This window comes from Chiloscyllium plagiosum, chromosome 51, assembly GCF_004010195.1.
Source record: "Chiloscyllium plagiosum isolate BGI_BamShark_2017 chromosome 51, ASM401019v2, whole genome shotgun sequence".
Classification (NCBI taxonomy): Eukaryota; Metazoa; Chordata; class Chondrichthyes; order Orectolobiformes; family Hemiscylliidae; genus Chiloscyllium; species Chiloscyllium plagiosum.
Window position 1 is genome coordinate 883,921 of NC_057760.1, and position 17,649 is coordinate 901,569.

A 17,649-nucleotide genomic window follows, 5' to 3' on the forward strand; every position below is an offset into this window, starting at 1 on the left:
TAAGCTGGAGAGCGTTTGGAAGAGATTTACCAGGATGTTGCTGGGAGTGGAGGGTGAGAGTTGTAGGGAAAGGCTGGGTCTTTTTTCACTGGAGCGTAGGAGGTTGAGGGTTGACCATAGAGGTTTATAAAATTATGAGGGACATAAATAAGCTCTGTATCCAAGTCCCCCTCTCGTGAGTTATCTCATCGGAGATAGAGTAGGAAAGCGGATTGTATGGTTCCATCTCACGGCATGCCGTGTATCCTGAAGGCTCCACGTTGGGGTTGTTGTTCAGAAACTTGAGTGGTTCATTCGACAGTTCAACCCTCCAAATAAGAAAGGAACAAAAGTTCGTAGGGGAGGAGGCAGCCTCGTGATGTTATTACTAGTCTACTGATCCAGAGTATTATTCTGGGGACCTGGGTTCGAATCCCGCTGAAGCAGGTGGTGAAATTTGAATTCAGTAGAAATCTGGAATTGAAGGTCTAATGATGATTGGTAGAAAGTCCCATCTGGCTTTTCCCATGGTTGAAGTATCAGTTACAAGAGGGACACAGGTCAGAGGGGACAAGTTTAAGGGAGATGTGTGAGGGAAGTTTTTCACGCAGGGAGTGGTTGGACCCTGGAACGCACTGCCAGAACAGGTGCTGGCAGCAGGCACATTGGTGACGTTTAAGGGGCATATGGATGGGTGTGTGGGTAGGGAGGGGATAGTGATATGGACTGAATAAGGGCAGAAGGGTTATTGGTTAGGGTGTGATGATTGGCACAGGCTTGGCAGGCTGAAGGGCCTGTTCCTGCGCTGAATCGCTTATCTTATCTTTCTGAAATTCCCATTCTTCCCTGGTCTGGCCTTCACCTGACTCCAGACCCACAGTGATGTGGCTGACTCTTGGGCAGGTGGGACTAGATTGGGTTGGGTTATTGGTTGGACCGAAGGCTCTGTACATCTGACTGCCATCTGGACAATTAGGGGTAGGCAGCAAATGCTGGCCAGGCCTGCAATGTCCTCATCCTGAGAATGAATGAAAAGAAAATTGTGGATTTCATACTTCAAACAAAGCCAAACTACTCTAGTTTGGACCACATCGATGTCTGTGATGCTTAAACCCCTGGAAGCATGCGGTAGTTGGTTTAACGGTGTCCAGTTGTGTTGTTCAGAACATTTTTGAGTTGTGGAGATATTCTGCAGTCATTTATCTTGGGGGTCAACTGACAGACCCCCTGAGCTTGTGCTCTCATTTTGACTGTCTTCTTGGCTGTAAGATTGACAGGGGCTTTGACAAATCGTGTGGGTGAACCATCAGTGTAAGATGGTCACTCGAATTCAACGGGGAGTTTGAGAGAAATGTCTTGCTCCAGAGGAAGGCAAGATTGGGTCTCCTACGGGGAGAATGTGGAGACACGCTCCCCACAGGAACGGGGGAGGATGCAAGGCTTCACTCCCACGGGGAGCAGTCGAGTCTAAGAGCAGTGAGGCGACAAAGGGGAAGCTGGATAAACATGTGAGGGGGAGAGGAATAGGGATCTATCGTGGTGATCAGAGAAGCAGAAAGGACAACACAGAACAGTGGGGTGTGGATTTTATAAAATTTCAAGTTGGTTGTGTTTGCAGACATTCTGCTTTGGGCAGTATTTTTATACTTATTTGTGCATTTACACTTCTTTTGACTTTCTTGGCTATTTTTTAAACGTAGCAATTTTGTTTTTGCAAGGCGGGGGGGTGGGGGTTGATTCAAAGTGAGGTAGCTTCAAGTCAGTTCCAGTCTCTACCTCAAGCGGTGCGGTGGCTCAGTGGTTAGCTCTGCTTCCTCCCAGCATCAGAGATCCGGATTCGGTTCTGCCCTCAGATGACTGTCTGTCAAATTTGCACATTCTCCCCCCCCCTTGTCTACGTGGGTTTCCTCTGAGTACTGTAGTTTTCTCCCACAGTCCATAGATATGCAGGTTAGGGTGGATTGGCCGTGGGAAATTGTCCCATAGTGCCCAGGGATGTGCAGGTTAGGGTGGATTGGCCATGCTAAATTGTCCTGCAGTGCCCAGGGATGTGTAGGTTAGGGTGGATTGGCCATGCTAAATTGTCCCATAGTGCCCAGGGATGTGCAGGTTAAACATTGCGCACCCTTGAGATCTCTAACAGTCACAAACAAACGTTTTCCAAATTGTGGGCCTCTTGCATTGAAGTGCAACACCAGGCCACCTGCTGAGCTGAGAGCCCGTTGCCGATGTAGACTTGAAGAAGTCTGTCCAGGGATGTGCAGGTTAGGGTGGATTGGCCATGCTAAACTGTCCTGTCGTGTCCCAGGGATGTGTAGGCCATAGGTCGGTTAGTCATAGCAAGAGCAGGGTTACGGAGGTCGGTGGGTGGGCTGGATCTGGGTGACAGTGTGCACTCAGTGGCCCAAATGGCCCGGTTCCTCACTGTAGGGATTCTGTGACTCTCTGGTTCAAGCATCGAAGGTAAACATTGCGCACCCTTGAGATCTCTAACAGTCACAAACAAACGTTTTCCAAATTGTGGGCCTCTTGCATTATAAACTGGCGTGCCAGGCTGAGTTTCCATTGATCTCCATGTCTTTGGTCTGCTCATTTGTTGTCTCTCAGCACTGACCACGGTCAGCGAGCAGCAGCTACAACCTGTGTGTAGTGCCTTCTCTGTGAAGTCTCAAGGTGCCTCCAGGCAGGCTCTTCCATTGAAGTGCAACACCAGGCCACCTGCTGAGCTGAGAGCCTGTTGCCGATGTAGACTTGAAGAAGTCTGTTTGAAGGAGGAAGTAGAGGTGGAGAGGTTTCAGGCCTGAGTTCCAGAGGCCAGGGTTCAGGCAAGTGAAGGTTTGGCCAGGCAGTCTCGGGGGCAGTGGCAAAATCCAAGAGGCCAGACTCAAGAGCAGTGACGAGATCGCTGAAGAGGTGACAGATAGGGAGGGGCTGTGGGCGGGGGTGCTGGTGGAAGTGACATAGGTTGGGATGGGAGTGGGGTCTAGAGGAGCTGATGGATAAGGAACAGTTGTGTGGAGGGCTAGAGGAGGTGACAGATCAGGAGGGATTGTACGGGAGCTGGCAGAGGTGACCGGGCCGGGGTTTAGGGATCTGGAGGCGATGACAGCGGAAGTGTAGGGGACTAGAGAAGGTGACGCTGGGGATAGAGGTGCTGGATGAGGTGACAAGGCAAGGGCTTGAGGGGGTGCAGCAGGCTGGAGGAGTTGTCAGATGAGAGGGGTGTCGGGCGCTGGAGGAGGTGACAGATAAGAGGGAAGTGTAGGGGGCTGGAGGAGGGAGGTTGTTGGGGCATGGCAGTGGTAAGAGATGTGGAGGGGGTGTAGTGGCGAGGTAACAGGATGAGGGTCTCAGCTGAAGGACATATTAAGTCAATTGGGGTCACGGAGGACAAAGCAGGTGCCCTAAGTGATGGCGAGAACGTGAGGCTGATACCTTTTAGAGGCCCGTTTCCCCTCCCAGTCAATTGGTGACTCTCTGCTCAGACCACTTTGGGATGGTGGATGCTTAGAGGTTGCAGTCAAAGGATTGGTTTGTGAGCGTCATTTTAAAATGTTGCTATTTCATGTAGATACTGGATCAACCCTTTGCCCATCTTAGATTTTTGAAGGAAGTCCTTGGTTTGAATTTTAGCTCTTTGATCGCACCTTGTGCAGGAGGAATGAAATGTCTACATGTGAGGCAGCCTTCCTGCCCCTCAATCCCAGCAGTATTCACCTTGTTCCGAATGTTGAGAGCAAAGCCCAAGCCCCCCCTACAAGCAGAGCTCACGCACTGCAGTGTCCAGAATTTGGTCATCACTGCCCAGCAATATTTCTTGCTACGAGTCCCTGTTGACCTTAGGACTGTTAAGAGAAACTCAAGCGAGTGAACGTTTCTAGTCTCGTTCCCGTTTGCTGATTGGGCTGGAGCTACTACGGTACTGTGTTGGATGCGGCACATTTTTGGTAGCATTTGGCTCAGACCAGAAGATTTACGGATCTTCTTACTCCTTTCTGCTTCTGGGTGCTGCCTATGACTCAGTGGGCGTAGCATTTGTGTCCCTAACTTGAAAGGCCATGGGCTTGAGTCCCCACCACAGAGGGTCAGAGGGTGGGCGCTGGGGGGACCTTGTGCATTTTTCTGAACTTTGCTGCTGTAATTATGTTGTCCCCTGCGTCAGCTCTCTTTGCCCTTCTGGGGGGTAGAGGTCACTGGTTTGGAAGGTGCTGTCTGAGGAGCCTTGCTGAGTCACTGCAGTGCATCTTGGAGCGTCGTTGGTGGAGGGAGTAGATGCTTATGGGTGCGGTGCCAACCAAGCGGGGGCTGCTTTGTCCTGGGTGGTGTCGAGCTTTGAGTGTTGTTGGAGCTGCACTCTTCCTGACTTGTGCCTTGTCAATGGTAGACAGGAGGGGAATTACTCACTGCAGGATTCCCAGCCTCTGACCCGCTCCTGTAGGCACTCTGCTTGTGTGGTTTCAAAGAGTCCCTACAGGCCCTTGAGCCCAACAAATCCACACACAACCTCTGAGTATCCCATTCCCCATTACTCTACATTTACCCCGACTAATACACATCTACACACCCCTGAACACGATGGGGTAATTTAGCATGGCCAATTCACCCTAATCCTTGGACCGTGGTGGGGGGGAACCGGAGCACCCGGAGGAAACCCACGCAGACACTGGGAGAATGTGCAAACTCCACACAGACAGTCACCCAAGGGGGGAATCGAACCCGGGTCCCTAGTGCTGAGAGGCAGCAGTGCTAACCACTGAGCCACCGTGCTGCCCTCAGGCTAAGTTTTCTTTTCACCATGATTTTACAACAGTGCGGGCATCATCATTAAATTAATTTTATTGTTGTGGTAAAGTCTTGTATCATAGTGAAGCTGGTTTGGTTAGCTAACAGTAGGGTGTGTGTGTGTTCTATTGAGCGCCAGAGCCACCGTGCCACCCTTCCTGGTCAGTAACCACCCTCAGGGCAATGCTGGTTGTTTGAGAAGCAGATCAGGGAAACGAGACCCGCCAGTAATCAGTTCAGGGATTCTCGAAACCCCTGTGAATTAGTTGCTTTTGTTGACAGCCTCTTGATGGCCTGTCCTGATCGTTTTGTCATGGGGATACAATTCTTGATTGAGGTGGGTGAACTGTTGCTTCCTGTCCTTGTGGCAGGATCAGTTGCTTCCCCATTGACGGGCCCTTGTTCTCCCTCAGTCAAAGGTGGGCGAGCTGAGCTCCTCCAGAGCAGCCTTGCCAGAGATTAAACTGTGGGCCATCACGGAGAAGGTTGACCTCGTTTCCTGCCTCTGACCTTGCTGATTTCCCCCTCCACTTGAAGCACCGACCTTGGGTTGACCTTCCTGGACTTGCTAAGCTCAGTCCCGGCTTGTGTGGTCCACGTAACCTTAACCACAGGAGCAGGAGGAGGTCGTTCAGAAAGCTCACTACTGCTTGCCCCTCCACATAACTTTCCTGCCTGCCCCTCCACATAACCTTCCACACTCTCGCCCACGAAAACTCACCCTCGCGCAGATCCCTGCACCGCTGTCGTGGGGGAGTGAATTCGAGACTCCTGACCATCTGAGAGGAGAATTTCCTCCCCGTCTTAAAAGGAAGAAGACCTCTTTGTTCTAAAACCTTGTTTCTAGATTCCCCTCCACGACGGGGGAAACAACCCCTCAACCTCAACCCCCACGCCATTTAAGTCCTCCTGACGCTTTTGGACAGCTTTCTGAACCCCCCCCCCCCCCCCCCCCAAAGGATAGATGTAGCACCATCTCAAAATTGGCCACGTGGAGAACGCCGCTGGAGAGACCTCGCGGTTCCTGGATCGCAGCAAGCATGTCTCCCTGCGAAGGTTGACCGCGTCCGTTGAGTTGCCGCAGAACTCCCAGGGAGCGCAGCTCAGATCCTCTCGGGACAAGCCTGGGTGAAGACAGTCCAATAACCAGTGGTTATTGGTTCCCGCACTGGCGCGTTTGAGCTAAACGCATGACGTTTGAGATGTACACAGCTTAAATATTTTGCGTTGAGGAATCTAGCTTGGAAAATTCCAGGGCACTGCAACGCTTTATTTTTTTTTAAAAAATGCTCAAGGCAAGTGAAACCTGTATGATGACATTTGGTTTCCCAGAGATCGAAGGCATAACCTGAACAAGGGATTGATCGGCCCTTCAAGATTGCCTCTGGTCATTATACGGTAATTTCCTCCTCCCCCCCCCCCCCTCCCACATACCCGTGTGGATTACGTCCCAGGACCTGAAACCACAGACAGGAGTGAACCCATTCATTTCATTGGGAACCGTATCCTCCTGGTTCCGTATGATATGTTCCAGGCGTGGTCATCCGCGGGTAACTGAAACGGCAGAAAATGATTCTGCAGATACGCGGTCGCCCTGTAATATCAGCTGACATTCCGCTTCCAGCTCAAATTGGCTTCCCTTCTCTCAGAGCGCCCTGGAGACTCTCGAGTCCCTGCCTGAGCGTTTTGCAGCCCTGTAACGGGTCCGAAATTTCCCCGTTTACGACCTTTTGAGTAAAGAACTTGCTTCCAGTCTGGGATGGCCTAGCCTTTGTCCTGAGAACAAGTGCTCCTTGTGGTTCTGTGCGCTGTATGGGGAGTTCTCGTCCCACCTGTGAATGTGAAAGTGAAAAGGGCTACAGACAGTTCTGCGGGTGACTCAAAGATAGGCCGGAAGGCAAGTGATGAGGACGACACAGATGCTGTTGGGCGTTGTGGGAATGGGTCACGATTGGCAGATGAAATATAATGCGGGGTTGAGGTTGCACATTTTGTCCGGAAGAACAGAAGAGCTGAATGTTATTTAAGTCAGGACAGACATCAGAAAACTCCAACAGAGGGGTTTGGGAGACCTGGTCTGTGAATCACGGGGGGAAAAAAAAGTTAGCACCCAAGTTCAGTGGGTAATAGGGAAGGCAAGTGGAATTTTGTTTCAAAAGCATTGCATATAATTGGAGAGAGGCTTTTCTAAGGCACTGGACAGACCACAATTGGAACACTGAACAGTTTTGGGCCCTTTATGTAAAAATAAAAGATAGGGCACTGGAGAAGGTTCACTCGGCTGATCCTGGGGCTGGAGGGATTGTCTTACGAGTAGAGGTTGTGTAGGTTGGGGCCTGTAGCTCAAAGGTCTACAAGGATGAGGGGCGATCTTATCAAAACATACAAGATTCTTTGGGGGAAAACTGATAGGGGGGATGCAGAGAGTTTGTTTGCCCTTGTGTAGGAGAGTCGAGGACCAGCGGGTGTAGTCCGAGGTAAGACCGAGATGAGGAGGAATCCCATCTGAGATGGGAGTGAATCTGTGGAATGCTTTGCTGCAGAGGGCTGTTGAGGTTAAGTATATTCAGGGCTGAGAGAGAGATTTTTTAATCAGCAAGGGAATCGAGGAATATGGGGAAAAGGCGGATAAGTGGAGTTGAGGATAATCGGATCAGCCACGATCTCATTGAATGGGGGAGCAGACTCGCTGGGTTCTTAGGGATGTGTGAATCCGAACCCACAGCAATGTGCTCCACCCTTGTGTGTCCTTGTAAGCCATTCAGTTAAGGAGGAGTTTAAAAAAAAAGGCACAGACTTTGCCAGTGACAGACATTCACTGTGGGGGGGGGGGCGCGAAATAAATCAATGTATTGTGTTTTGGGGCCACCTTTTTATTTGTTCCTCTCTCTCTTTCCCCTGTGTAGGTTTGTACCTTGTAAATACTGTTATTTGTATATACTGTAAATGATGACATCGGTGGGCCCGAATCGAGCCCGGGGCAACTGGGATCAGACACAAACGCAGAATCAGCCACAGCAGAAACAGCGGCCACAGGTAATTATTTTTTGTGGGGGAGGGGAGTCACATACTCCTGCCGCGTGTCCTTCCAGATCTACCTCCCTCTCTGGGCGCCTGTAGCTTCCATCTCAGTCTGCAATGTTGGCCTCTGGTTTTGGTCTAGACAGCATCAGTTGGTGAGGTGGTTGCCCTCAGGAGGAGTCTCAGACAGCATGTTCCCGAAGCTTTCTTTTCTGTCGCTGACTGTGTGTACCTGGAATTGCCAAGCATGTTTCCGCCTGTTGACTTCCCTTCAAACACAGCGATTGAACCCTGGTTGTCCCTCTGAGCGAGATCTGATTAATGGAGTGCGTCTGTGGCTGCAGACAGCAGTAGCAAAATAATATCAGGTGGTGAGACATCGCACTATTTGTTCTGGTTCAGTAGCAGTTATTCTGTGCTATCAGATTCTGCCCGTGTCCAGGGAGGGCAACCGTCCATCTACTCTGTTTACATAGTCTGCCAATCATGCTACAGATGAATGCCCCCTCAGTTTGAGGTGCCAGAGGAGGTCTCTACTGCTTCTGGAGCTGTGTTGCAAAGTTGAATCAGTGTCCTGGGGGGTGCAGACAAGAAATTCAGCACAAACCTTGCTCAGTGGTGGTTCCTCTCTCTGCTGGAGTCTTGTACTGTTTTCTCTGTTGGGCTTCTGTTCGTTTTGGTTTCCTGTTGGCACGAGACTCTCTCGAAGTTGCTCCTGTAAGCACATCCAGCTCAGGTCAGTCAGAGTTTAATTGGTGTTTGCTGAGGCAAGTTGGCAGGTAGGGACATGCCAGAGAGTGAGAGGGAAGGTGTGGCTTGGAATCAGTGTTCACATAAGTGTTCTCTGATGTCGAAGGTAAGATAGAGTTATAGAGTCGTACAGCACAGAAACAGACCCTCCAGTCCAACTCGTCCATGCTGACCATATCCCCTAAATTCACCTAGTCCCATTTGGCCCATATCCCTGTAAACCCTTCCTACTCTTATTTGGTCTCGAGGCTATGGGGATCTGGAAAGAGGATGGCTGAGAGGAGACCTGATGAGGCGTAGATAGTGTGGATAGTCAGAGCCTTTTTCCCAGGGTTTTAAGTTTCAATTACAAGGGGACACCGGTTCAAGGCGAGAGTGGGGGGGGGGGCAAGCTTAAGGGAGATACGAGAGAGAGCAGCTTTTTCATGCGGAGAGTGGTGGGAGGGTGGAATGCACTGCCCAAGAGGTGGTGAAAGCAGGCACTTTGGTGATATTTAAGACTCGTCTGGATGGTTAGATGAATAGGGTGGGAATGTAGGGATACGGGATGAATAAAGGCAGAAATTTTGTTCTTTTGGTAGTCTTAATTAGAGCATGATGATCGGTGAAGGCTGGAAGGCCTGTTCCTTCGTTGTACTTTTTCTTTTCTTTGTTCTTATGTCAATCTAGGTGTCTTTTAAATGCTGTCATTGTACCAGCCTCCACCATTTCCTCTGGCAGCTCATTCCATACACGTACCACCCTCTGCATGAAAAAGTTCCTCCCTAAGTCTCCTTCAAATCTTTCCCCTCTCACCTTAAACCCCTGGCGCCTAGTCCTGGTCTCCCCTCCCCTGGGGAGGAGCCCTTTGCTCTTCACCCTATCCATGCCCCTCATGATTTTTATGAACTTGTATAAAGTCACCCCCTTAGCCTGCGACACTCCAGGGAAAATAGCCCCAGCCTATTCAGCTTCTCCCTGTAGCTCAAACCCTCTAATCCTAGAAGCATCCTCATAAATAATTTCTGCAGCCTTTCAAGTTAAACATCCTTCCTGTAGTAGGGAGACCAGAGTTGAACACAGTATTCCAAAAGTGGCCAAACCAATGTCCTGTACAGCCACAACATGACCTCCCAATTCCTATACTCAGCGCATTGACTAGTAAAATCAAGCGTACCAAATGCTTTTTTTGCTCTCCTGTTTACATGTGACTCCACTGTCAAGGAGCTGTGAATCTGCACTGCAAGGTCTCTTTGTTCGGCAGCACTCCCCAGGACCTTACCAGGAAGTGTATAAATCCTGGTCTGATTTGCTTTCCCAAAATGCAGCACCTCGCATTTATCTGAATCCTCAGCCATCAGCCTCTCCTCAGCCCATTGGCCCATCTGAGCAATATCCCACTGTAATCTGAGGTAAACATCACTGTTCTCTACACCTCCAATTTTGGTGTCATCTACAAACTAATTAACTATACCTCTTAGGTTCATGTCCAAATCATTTCTGTAAATGATGAAAAGCAGTGGACCCAGCACCGATCCTTGTGGCACTCCACTGGTCACAGGCCTCAGGTGCCTTATCTGTATTGGCGCTGACCTTGATCGTGCGCCCAGCTACAACTGCTCAGGGCCAAGGGCTAGAATACTTTGCCCACTAAAATCCTTACCCAGCTCAAGGCTGCTGAGTACCTTTTGGGACAGGAGATACACAAGGGTAACAATCAGAACGGGATGATATACATGTGCTGCAGAACCTGACACCGATGGAGTTTGTAGTCGGATCCTGAAACACAATCACTTCATTTGGATATAATCCTGGTTCTTTGATTCCTTTTATTTTAAAGAAGTGCATGTGCTGTAAATCTGAGACACAATTGGCTGGAGAAACTCAGCAGCTCTTGCAGCATCTGTAGCAAGAAAGCAGACCTCGCGTTTTGAGTCCAGTGACCCCTCAAAACATTAATTTTTTCTCTGCGGATGCTGCATGCCCTGATGAGCGATTTCAGTTTCAGTTCCTTCAGATCCCAACGTTCTGTCCACTTCCACGTGGATCAGTCCTCTCCAGCTACAGATCTCTTTGCCCTCTGCACTTCCTGTTAAATCGCCGCCGCATCTTTTTCAAGACTTCAACTCCCCTTTAAAAATATTTGTGTTCCTTTGCTCTTCAGTCAATTGCCTTTAAAACGTCTGGGACCTGATGACGTGCCAGAACAAAGTTTATGCCCCTCCCCAGTCTGCTGTTGCAGTCCAACAGACAGAATCAGACCTCTGGGTCCAACCAGTCCAGGCCAACCATAATCCCAAACTAAACTAGCCCCACCCCTGCCTTCGCTTACTCCATATCCCTTCAAACCTCTTCTCTTCATGCACTTATTCAAATGACTTTAGGAAGAGTTTGGAGGGATATGGGTCGGGTGCTGGCAGGTGGGACGAGATTGGGTTGGGATATCTGGTCGGCATGGACGGGTTGGACCGAAGGGTCTGTTTCCATGCTGTACATCTCTATGACTCTAATGTTGTAACTGTACCCACATCCTCCACCTCCTCAGGAAGTTCAGGCGAACCACACTCTGTTTAAAAAAAAAATAAAACCCAAGGTTGCCCCTCGTCTTTTTAAAATTTCTCTCCTCTCACCTTAAAAAAAATACATCCCGCCCCCCCCCCCCCCACCCGAGGGAAAACATGGGTGCCGTTCACCTTATCTATACCCCTCATGATTTTATAAGCCTCTAAAGTCACCTCTCAACCTCCTACACTCTATGGGGAAAGGAAAGTCCCAATCCATCCAGCCTCTCCTATTAATTCAAACCATTCATTCCTGGCAAGTTTTTGGTAAATCTCTTCTGCACCCTCCCTTGCTCAATATCCTTCCTGTACCAGGAAGACGAGAACTGCCCTCCAGAAGAGGTCTCAAAAGTCTTGTACAACCTCAACGTAGCATCCCAACACTTAAACTCAAACATTTGAGCAATGAAGGGACGTATGCTAAGGGTTCAGAAACAATTTAAGGAAATGTTGCCGGGTTGGAGGGTTTGAGCTACAGGGAGAGGCTGAATAGGCTGGGGCTGTTTTCTCTGGAGCATCAGAGGCTGAGGGGTGACCTTATGGAGGCTTATAAAATCATGAGGGGACGTGGATAGAATTAAAAAAAAGTCAAGTTCTTTTCCTTAGGGTGGGGGGTGTCCAGAACTAGAGGTTTAGGGTGAGAGGGGAAAGATATAAAAGAGACAACTTTTTCTCACAGAGGGTGGTGCGTGTATGGTACGAGCTTATGCTGGAGACCAGAGGTGAAAAATGTGGTGCTGGAAAAACACAGCAGGCCAGGCAGCATCCGAGGAGCAGGAGAATCGTCAATTCTCCTGCTCCTCGGATGCTGCCTGGCCTGCTGTGTTTTTCCAGCACCACATTTTTCACCTCTGGTCTCCAGCATCTGCAGTCCTCACTTTCTCCTCCTTGGAGGGATATGGGCCAAGTGCTGGCAAATGGGACTGGATGAGTTTAGGATACCTGGACAAGTTGGACCGAAGTTGTACATCTCTATGACTCTTAAGCCTGCTATTGATCCTGAATCCCCCAAAGCGCCGCTGCTCTTCAGGAGAAAACTTCCCAGTCTCTGCAATAACCGAACTCCTGCCATTCCAGTAAATCTTGCTGACCACATGAAGTGTAGTCACCCTCTGCTGCACCTCAGCGCTCCACCTTGAGGCCCAAATGCCACCTTGCAAAGGTCCGGCATCGCTCCCTGGAGCTTTTGCCTTCGGCGCCTGCACTTGCGAGACCGTGACCCCTCTCGTCTCACCACCTCTGTCTGCTCTGCCGCATTTGGAAAACGTGCGCGGGTGTACCCCGCGGCCTCGAACTCTGCGCTTTGGTCTGCGTCGAGGAGCCGCTTCCCCTTGTGAGGCAAGCTGCAGGCGATCTGTGTGCACTGTGTGGGTGACGGAGCGTTTAGTTTGGCTCCTGTTTCAGATGGGGGCCTGAGGGGTAGAGATCCTTCTGGGCCCTGTTGCCAAACCTCAAAGTACCACAGAATCGAGCAATGCTTGTGACTCACTCTGGCACCACGGGTTCGATTTATGTGAACACATTTGCCTCAAATGGCCCCCCAACCACCACCACAGCCACCCAGTTGAGTGATGCAGTTTCACCAGAAGTTAGCACAGTAACTAAAGTCAGAGCAGGCCGCTAGGGCTCCTCTCTGAAACTTAAAATTCAAAGGTTTAGTGCAGAGATGGCAGGGAGAGGTAGACCAGAACTAAATGCTAGGGCACTGTCGACATAGGGCGAGTCTGCCGAGACCACAGGGCTACTTAGTGAGAGGCGACCAATGGTGAGTTTAATCTGAGGGTGAGAATCAGCCGTCTTCACGGTAACCTCTGGAATGGAGCCCCACCCCAGTTGGTGTCACACTGTATCACAAGCCAGCTGTCCGACCGACTGAGCTAACCGAATAGACACTTCGTAGGAAATAGGAGGGGGTCCATTTGGCCCTTCCAGGCCCATTCAACATGATGACAGCTGATCATCCAAACTTGGTACCCATGATTTGGAGATGCCAGTATGGGACTGGGGTGTACAAAGTTTGGAAACACTAGCCTTTGGAGCGCTGTTCCTTCACAACCACCTGATGAAGGAGCAGCACTCCGAAAGCTAGTGCTTCCAATGAAACCAGTTAGACTACAACCTGGCGTTGTGTGAATTTAAACTTGGTACACACCGCCTTTCCACGCCTCTTCCCCCCCCCCCCCCCCCCGGACTTCTGATAGATAAATCCATAAATTCGATCAGGAGTGCAGGATAACCGCACCCTCTTCCAAATGAGAGATTGCAAACGGGGTGGAGGGGTTAGTGACCGTGGAACACTCAATCATTTTGTCATGGGACCTAACACCGAAGGGAGGTGCTAGATTAAAAACTCGAGGATGGAAGGAGACTGGTGTGCTTTTGGCGGGATAGCTGTGCAAATGTGACCGTCTTGCTCCTCGTTCTTGGTCTGTCACTAAGGGCTTCTTCTCTGTTTCCTTCTGCCCCTTTCTGGAGGCTACAGCAGAGCAGATACGAATTGCACAGATGATTTCAGACCACAATGACGCTGACTTCGAGGAGAAAGTAAAGCAGGTTAGTCGTACTGGAGGCAAATAGAGTTCAGACAACTGATCTGGCACCCCCCACCTGCGGCACCAGACGGGTTCGGCCTCACGGACTCAACATCAAAGGCAGTTTTATTCCACAAGCTTGTGAAGTGTGGTTCAGAATTGCCTTTCGTCGTTGCATTCCACGTCAAGATCATTAGGTGACCTATTCATGAGCAAGTTTGAAGCCACAACATTTCCGCTCCAGAATTGAGAAGCTGCGAAGGAGGGCGGTGTCAGGTGTTTACGGTTCGCACAGGGTGGCTGTGATCGCTGTTCTTGGAGTGGGGAAAGTGAAGAAGGAAGTGGAGTCGAGGCGTTGAAATTGGAGGGTGGTTGGGAGGGGGGGGGGGGAAGAGGAGGAGGGGGGGGGGGGGGGGGGGGGGAGGGGGGGGGGGGGGGGGGGGGGGGGGGGGGGATTTGATTGAGGAAATGAGGCTGTTCCAACCAGCACCAGGATCGTTCACTAATTCATAGGTTAGTAAGATATAGGAGCAGAATAAGACCAGTTGACCCATTGAGTCTGCTCCACCACTCGAATAGGGCTGATAGCACCTTGCCCCCATTCTCCTGCCTTCTCCCCATATCCCTTCAACCAATTACCAATCAAAAACTTGTCTAACTCCTCCTTAAACTTGCTCACTGTCCCAGCATCCACCGCACTCTGGGGTAGCGACTTCCACAGATTTGCAATCCTTTGGGAGAAGTCGTTTCTCAACTGTTTTAAATTTGCACCCCCTTATCCTAAGGCTGTGACCTCTTGTCCTGGAGTGCCCCACACAAGGAAGCATCCGCCCATGTCTATTTTATCCATACTTTTTGTCATCTTGAATGCCTCAATTTGATCTCTCCTCGTTCTTCTAAATTCCTGAGAGGAGAGGCCTAAAGAGGACACTCTTTTTTTGAAGAGAAAAGGGGTGGGGTGGGGTTTAGTTTTGTTTTAACGAGCCCTGAGCTTGGAATAGTAGTTAGGATATTTCGCGCAAGAAACAAATTTTCACATAGGGGGTGTCTTGCTGTGAAATACGCACAGATTCCATGCTAAATTCAAAATGGAAAGTTGGATCAGTGCTTGTAGAGTTGAAGAGCGTGGTGCTGGAAAAGCACAGCCGGTCAGGCAGCATCCGAGGAGTAGGAGGGTCGACGTTCCGGGCATAAGCCCTTTCGGGCTTCCGGGGGACAGATTGTGCTCACTCTTTTCAAAGAGCCAACACGGGGTTGAATGGCCGCCTGACTTGGCAGCATTTTAAGGTTGCGAGGCATGTATCTGTTTTTCTGAGAGAGCGGACCACCCAGGGGAGCAACGTTCACTCGTCCAGGGCAGCAGAGCCTCTGGCTGCTTCTGTACGTCGTGCACTCCCACTGGGGGCTGCAGCTGTCTCGCTGTTGTGTGGGTGTTAAATGAGGCGTAGAGGGTTTCCCCTGGATCTGTGGCCGTCAGGGTGGGTTACCAGATGGGCTGATGCAGCCTCTCTCCCTCGCACCTGTGCGTTTTCTACGGGTTCGGGGAATGTGGGATGGGACAGTACTACAAGTGTCCTCTGTGTCTTGCAGCTGATCGACATTACAGGCAAGAATCAGGACGAATGCATGATTGCTCTCCATGATTGCAACGGTGACGTCAACAGAGCCATCAATGTACTCTTGGAAGGAAACCCAGATACGGTACTGCTTTCATCTAGAACTTGAGGGTTTGGAGATGAGGGAATGGCTTGGGTTATCTCCTTTGGCCTTGTGTTGCATGTTTTCCCCCCATTAACTCACCCCTTCCTGTTCCTCCTGAGCTGTGTCCCACTGGCGGCATTCTGCACTCCATCCCTCCTCCAAGGTCTGTCACCTTGTCCGAACAGTTATCGGAAGAGCTTATTTTGCACCCTGCCCAACGGTGTGCGTATCATAGATTCCCTGCGGCGTGGAAGGAGGCCGCTCGGCCCAAGGAGACTGCGCCGGGCCTATCCCCCATAACCCCACGTTTACTGTGGCTAAACCGCACATTCCCTGGACGCTTCATGGCCAGTCCACCCTGACGTGCGCGCCTTTGGATTGCGGGAGGAAACCAGAGCGTCCAGAGGAAATCCGTGCAAACGTGGGGGGGGAGAAGGTGCAAACTCCACGCAGAACCTGGGTCCCTGGTGCTGAGAGGTGGCAGAGCTAACCACTGAGCGGCTGTGCCTCCTTGGCTAATGGGAGTAGTCGTGACGTCACCAAAGAGTAATGTAGGGTGCTCGATCGAATCCATCCAAAGTGCGCACACGAAACCTGACGCCCCCTGCCATTCGTTTTTGCGTCGCGGTTTGCGTCTGGGTCAGCCAGCGGAGGCTTGATTTTGTTTCTTCTCTGTCTGTCTGCCTCGTGCAGGATTCTTGGGAAATGGTTGGGAAGAAGAAGAGTTTGGCAGGCCCGAAGGAGACCGGCTTGGCGGAGGCCAGCGAGGAGAACAAAGAAATGCGAGACAGAGACCGGGAGTTCAGCCGGCGGCGCGTGGGCGGAGGGAGGAGAGGCAGGGGCACAAGCCGGGGCAGGGAGTGTAAGTTGTACCCTTGATAAAGTGCCAAGGCGGCTGGCCGCTCCCCTGCACCCCTGCGTGGAACGTAGACGTGGAGACAGGCCATTCGGTCCCTCCAGTCTCTGCGTATTGTTCTGTTTCTTCCTCTTGTGTGTCCAGCTCCCGCCTGCCACTTGAGTGTATCTCCTACTATTTGCCTTGACCAATCCCTGAGGGAGCCTCTCCCTGGTCTGCTGGGTGGAGACCAGTTGGTCCCCCGAGCCCATCCAATAGCCCATCTGCTGTTCAATATGATTGTAGTTGATGATCCTGTATGTCAACGCACGCTCCCATTCTCTCCTTGTGCCCCCCCCATCCCCAACTCCTTTTGCCTCTAGGAATGTATTTTGAGTGAGGTGTGGCCTCTGCTGCCTTCAGTGGTTGAGTGGTGGCATTTCTCCTCATCTCTGTCCGAAATGTACCCTGTACTCCCAAAGCTGTTGACCCCCTTGGTCCAGGACCACCCCACCCCCTGCCCTGCCCTGCCCCGACCGGGGGGAAGGATCATCCCTGCGCACAGTGTGGAATCTCTCGGAAACATAAAACCCTGATTGAACTGGACAGGCGTGATGCGCAAAGAATGTTCCCAGTGTTGGGGAAGTCCACAACTAGGGGTCACTAGCCATTCAGGACTGAGGTGAGGAGGAATTCCACCTCTCGGAGAGTTGGGAGCCTCTCATCCCACAGAAAGCTGTCGGGGTCAGTTTGTGAGATGTATTCAAGAGGGAGCTGGACGTGAACCTTGTGGTTGAAGGGATCGAGGGATATGCAGAGAAAGCAAGAGTAGGAGACTGAAATTGCAGGATCAGCCATAATGATATTGAATGGTGGTGTAGGCTGGAAGGGCTGAATGGCCTCCTCCTATTTTCTGTAAGATCACCTGCCAATCATCAAAACTCCAATGGGTGCAAGTCTCAATCTGCTCAACCTTTCATTGTAAGACCAGCACGTTCATCCCCTGAATCAGTTGAGTGAGCCTTCTCCCAACTGTTGGCGAGTTCAGGGGCGGCTCAGTGGTTAGCACTGCTGCCTCATGGCATAAGGAACCCCGGTTCAGTTCCACCTTCACGCAACTGTCTGTGTGGAGTTTGCACATTCTCCCCTGCATTTCCGTGGGTTTCCTCTGAGTGCTCCAGTTTCTTCCCACAGTCCAAAGACATGCAGGTTAGGGTGGATTAGCCGTGCTAAATTGCCCATAGTGCCCAGGGATGTGCAGGTTAGGGTGGATTGGCTGTGCTAAATTGCCCATAGTGCCCATGGATGTGCAGGTTAGGGTGGATTGGCTGTGCTAAATTGCCCATAGTGCCCAGGGATGTGCAGGTTAGGGTGGATTGGCTGTGCTAAATTGCCCATAGTGCCCAGGGATGTGCAGGTTAGGGTGGATTGGCTGTGCTAAATTGCCCATAGTGCCCAGGGATGTGCAGGTTAGGGTGGATTGGCTGTGCTAAATTGCCCATAGTGCCCA

At 50.9% G+C, this 17,649-nt stretch overlaps 2 protein-coding genes across 2 annotated transcripts in view; one reads left to right on the plus strand and one right to left on the minus strand.

Annotated features, from left to right (window-relative positions):
- The window catches only part of LOC122544751 (ubiquitin-associated protein 2-like), a 44,871-nt gene extending 39,068 nt beyond the window's left edge, over positions 1–5,803 (minus strand). The window contains exon 1 of the mRNA XM_043684075.1: positions 5,735–5,803. Coding sequence (XP_043540010.1) covers positions 5,735–5,803 — 69 coding nt within the window. The remainder of the gene's footprint in view (positions 1–5,734) is intronic.
- A 1,835-nt stretch (positions 5,804–7,638) lies between these two features.
- Positions 7,639–16,183, plus strand: LOC122544752 (ubiquitin-associated protein 2-like). Its single transcript, XM_043684076.1, has 4 exons — positions 7,639–7,797; positions 13,548–13,625; positions 15,194–15,304; positions 15,998–16,183. The coding sequence occupies exons 1-4, from the start codon at positions 7,708–7,710 to the stop codon at positions 16,181–16,183; spliced, it is 465 nt and encodes a 154-aa protein (XP_043540011.1). The 5' UTR covers positions 7,639–7,707.
- Positions 16,184–17,649: the final 1,466 nt, after the last annotated feature.

Bases quoted from the DNA above. Each gene is read 5' to 3' on its own strand.
- LOC122544752 (XM_043684076.1), top strand. From the start codon at position 7,708: ATGATGACATCGGTGGGCCCGAATCGAGCCCGGGGCAACTGGGATCAG. The intron at 13,626-15,193 runs GTTAGTCGTACT...TGTGTCTTGCAG, and splicing joins TCGAGGAGAAAGTAAAGCAG to CTGATCGACATTACAGGCAA. The intron at 15,305-15,997 runs GTACTGCTTTCA...TGCCTCGTGCAG, and splicing joins TGGAAGGAAACCCAGATACG to GATTCTTGGGAAATGGTTGG.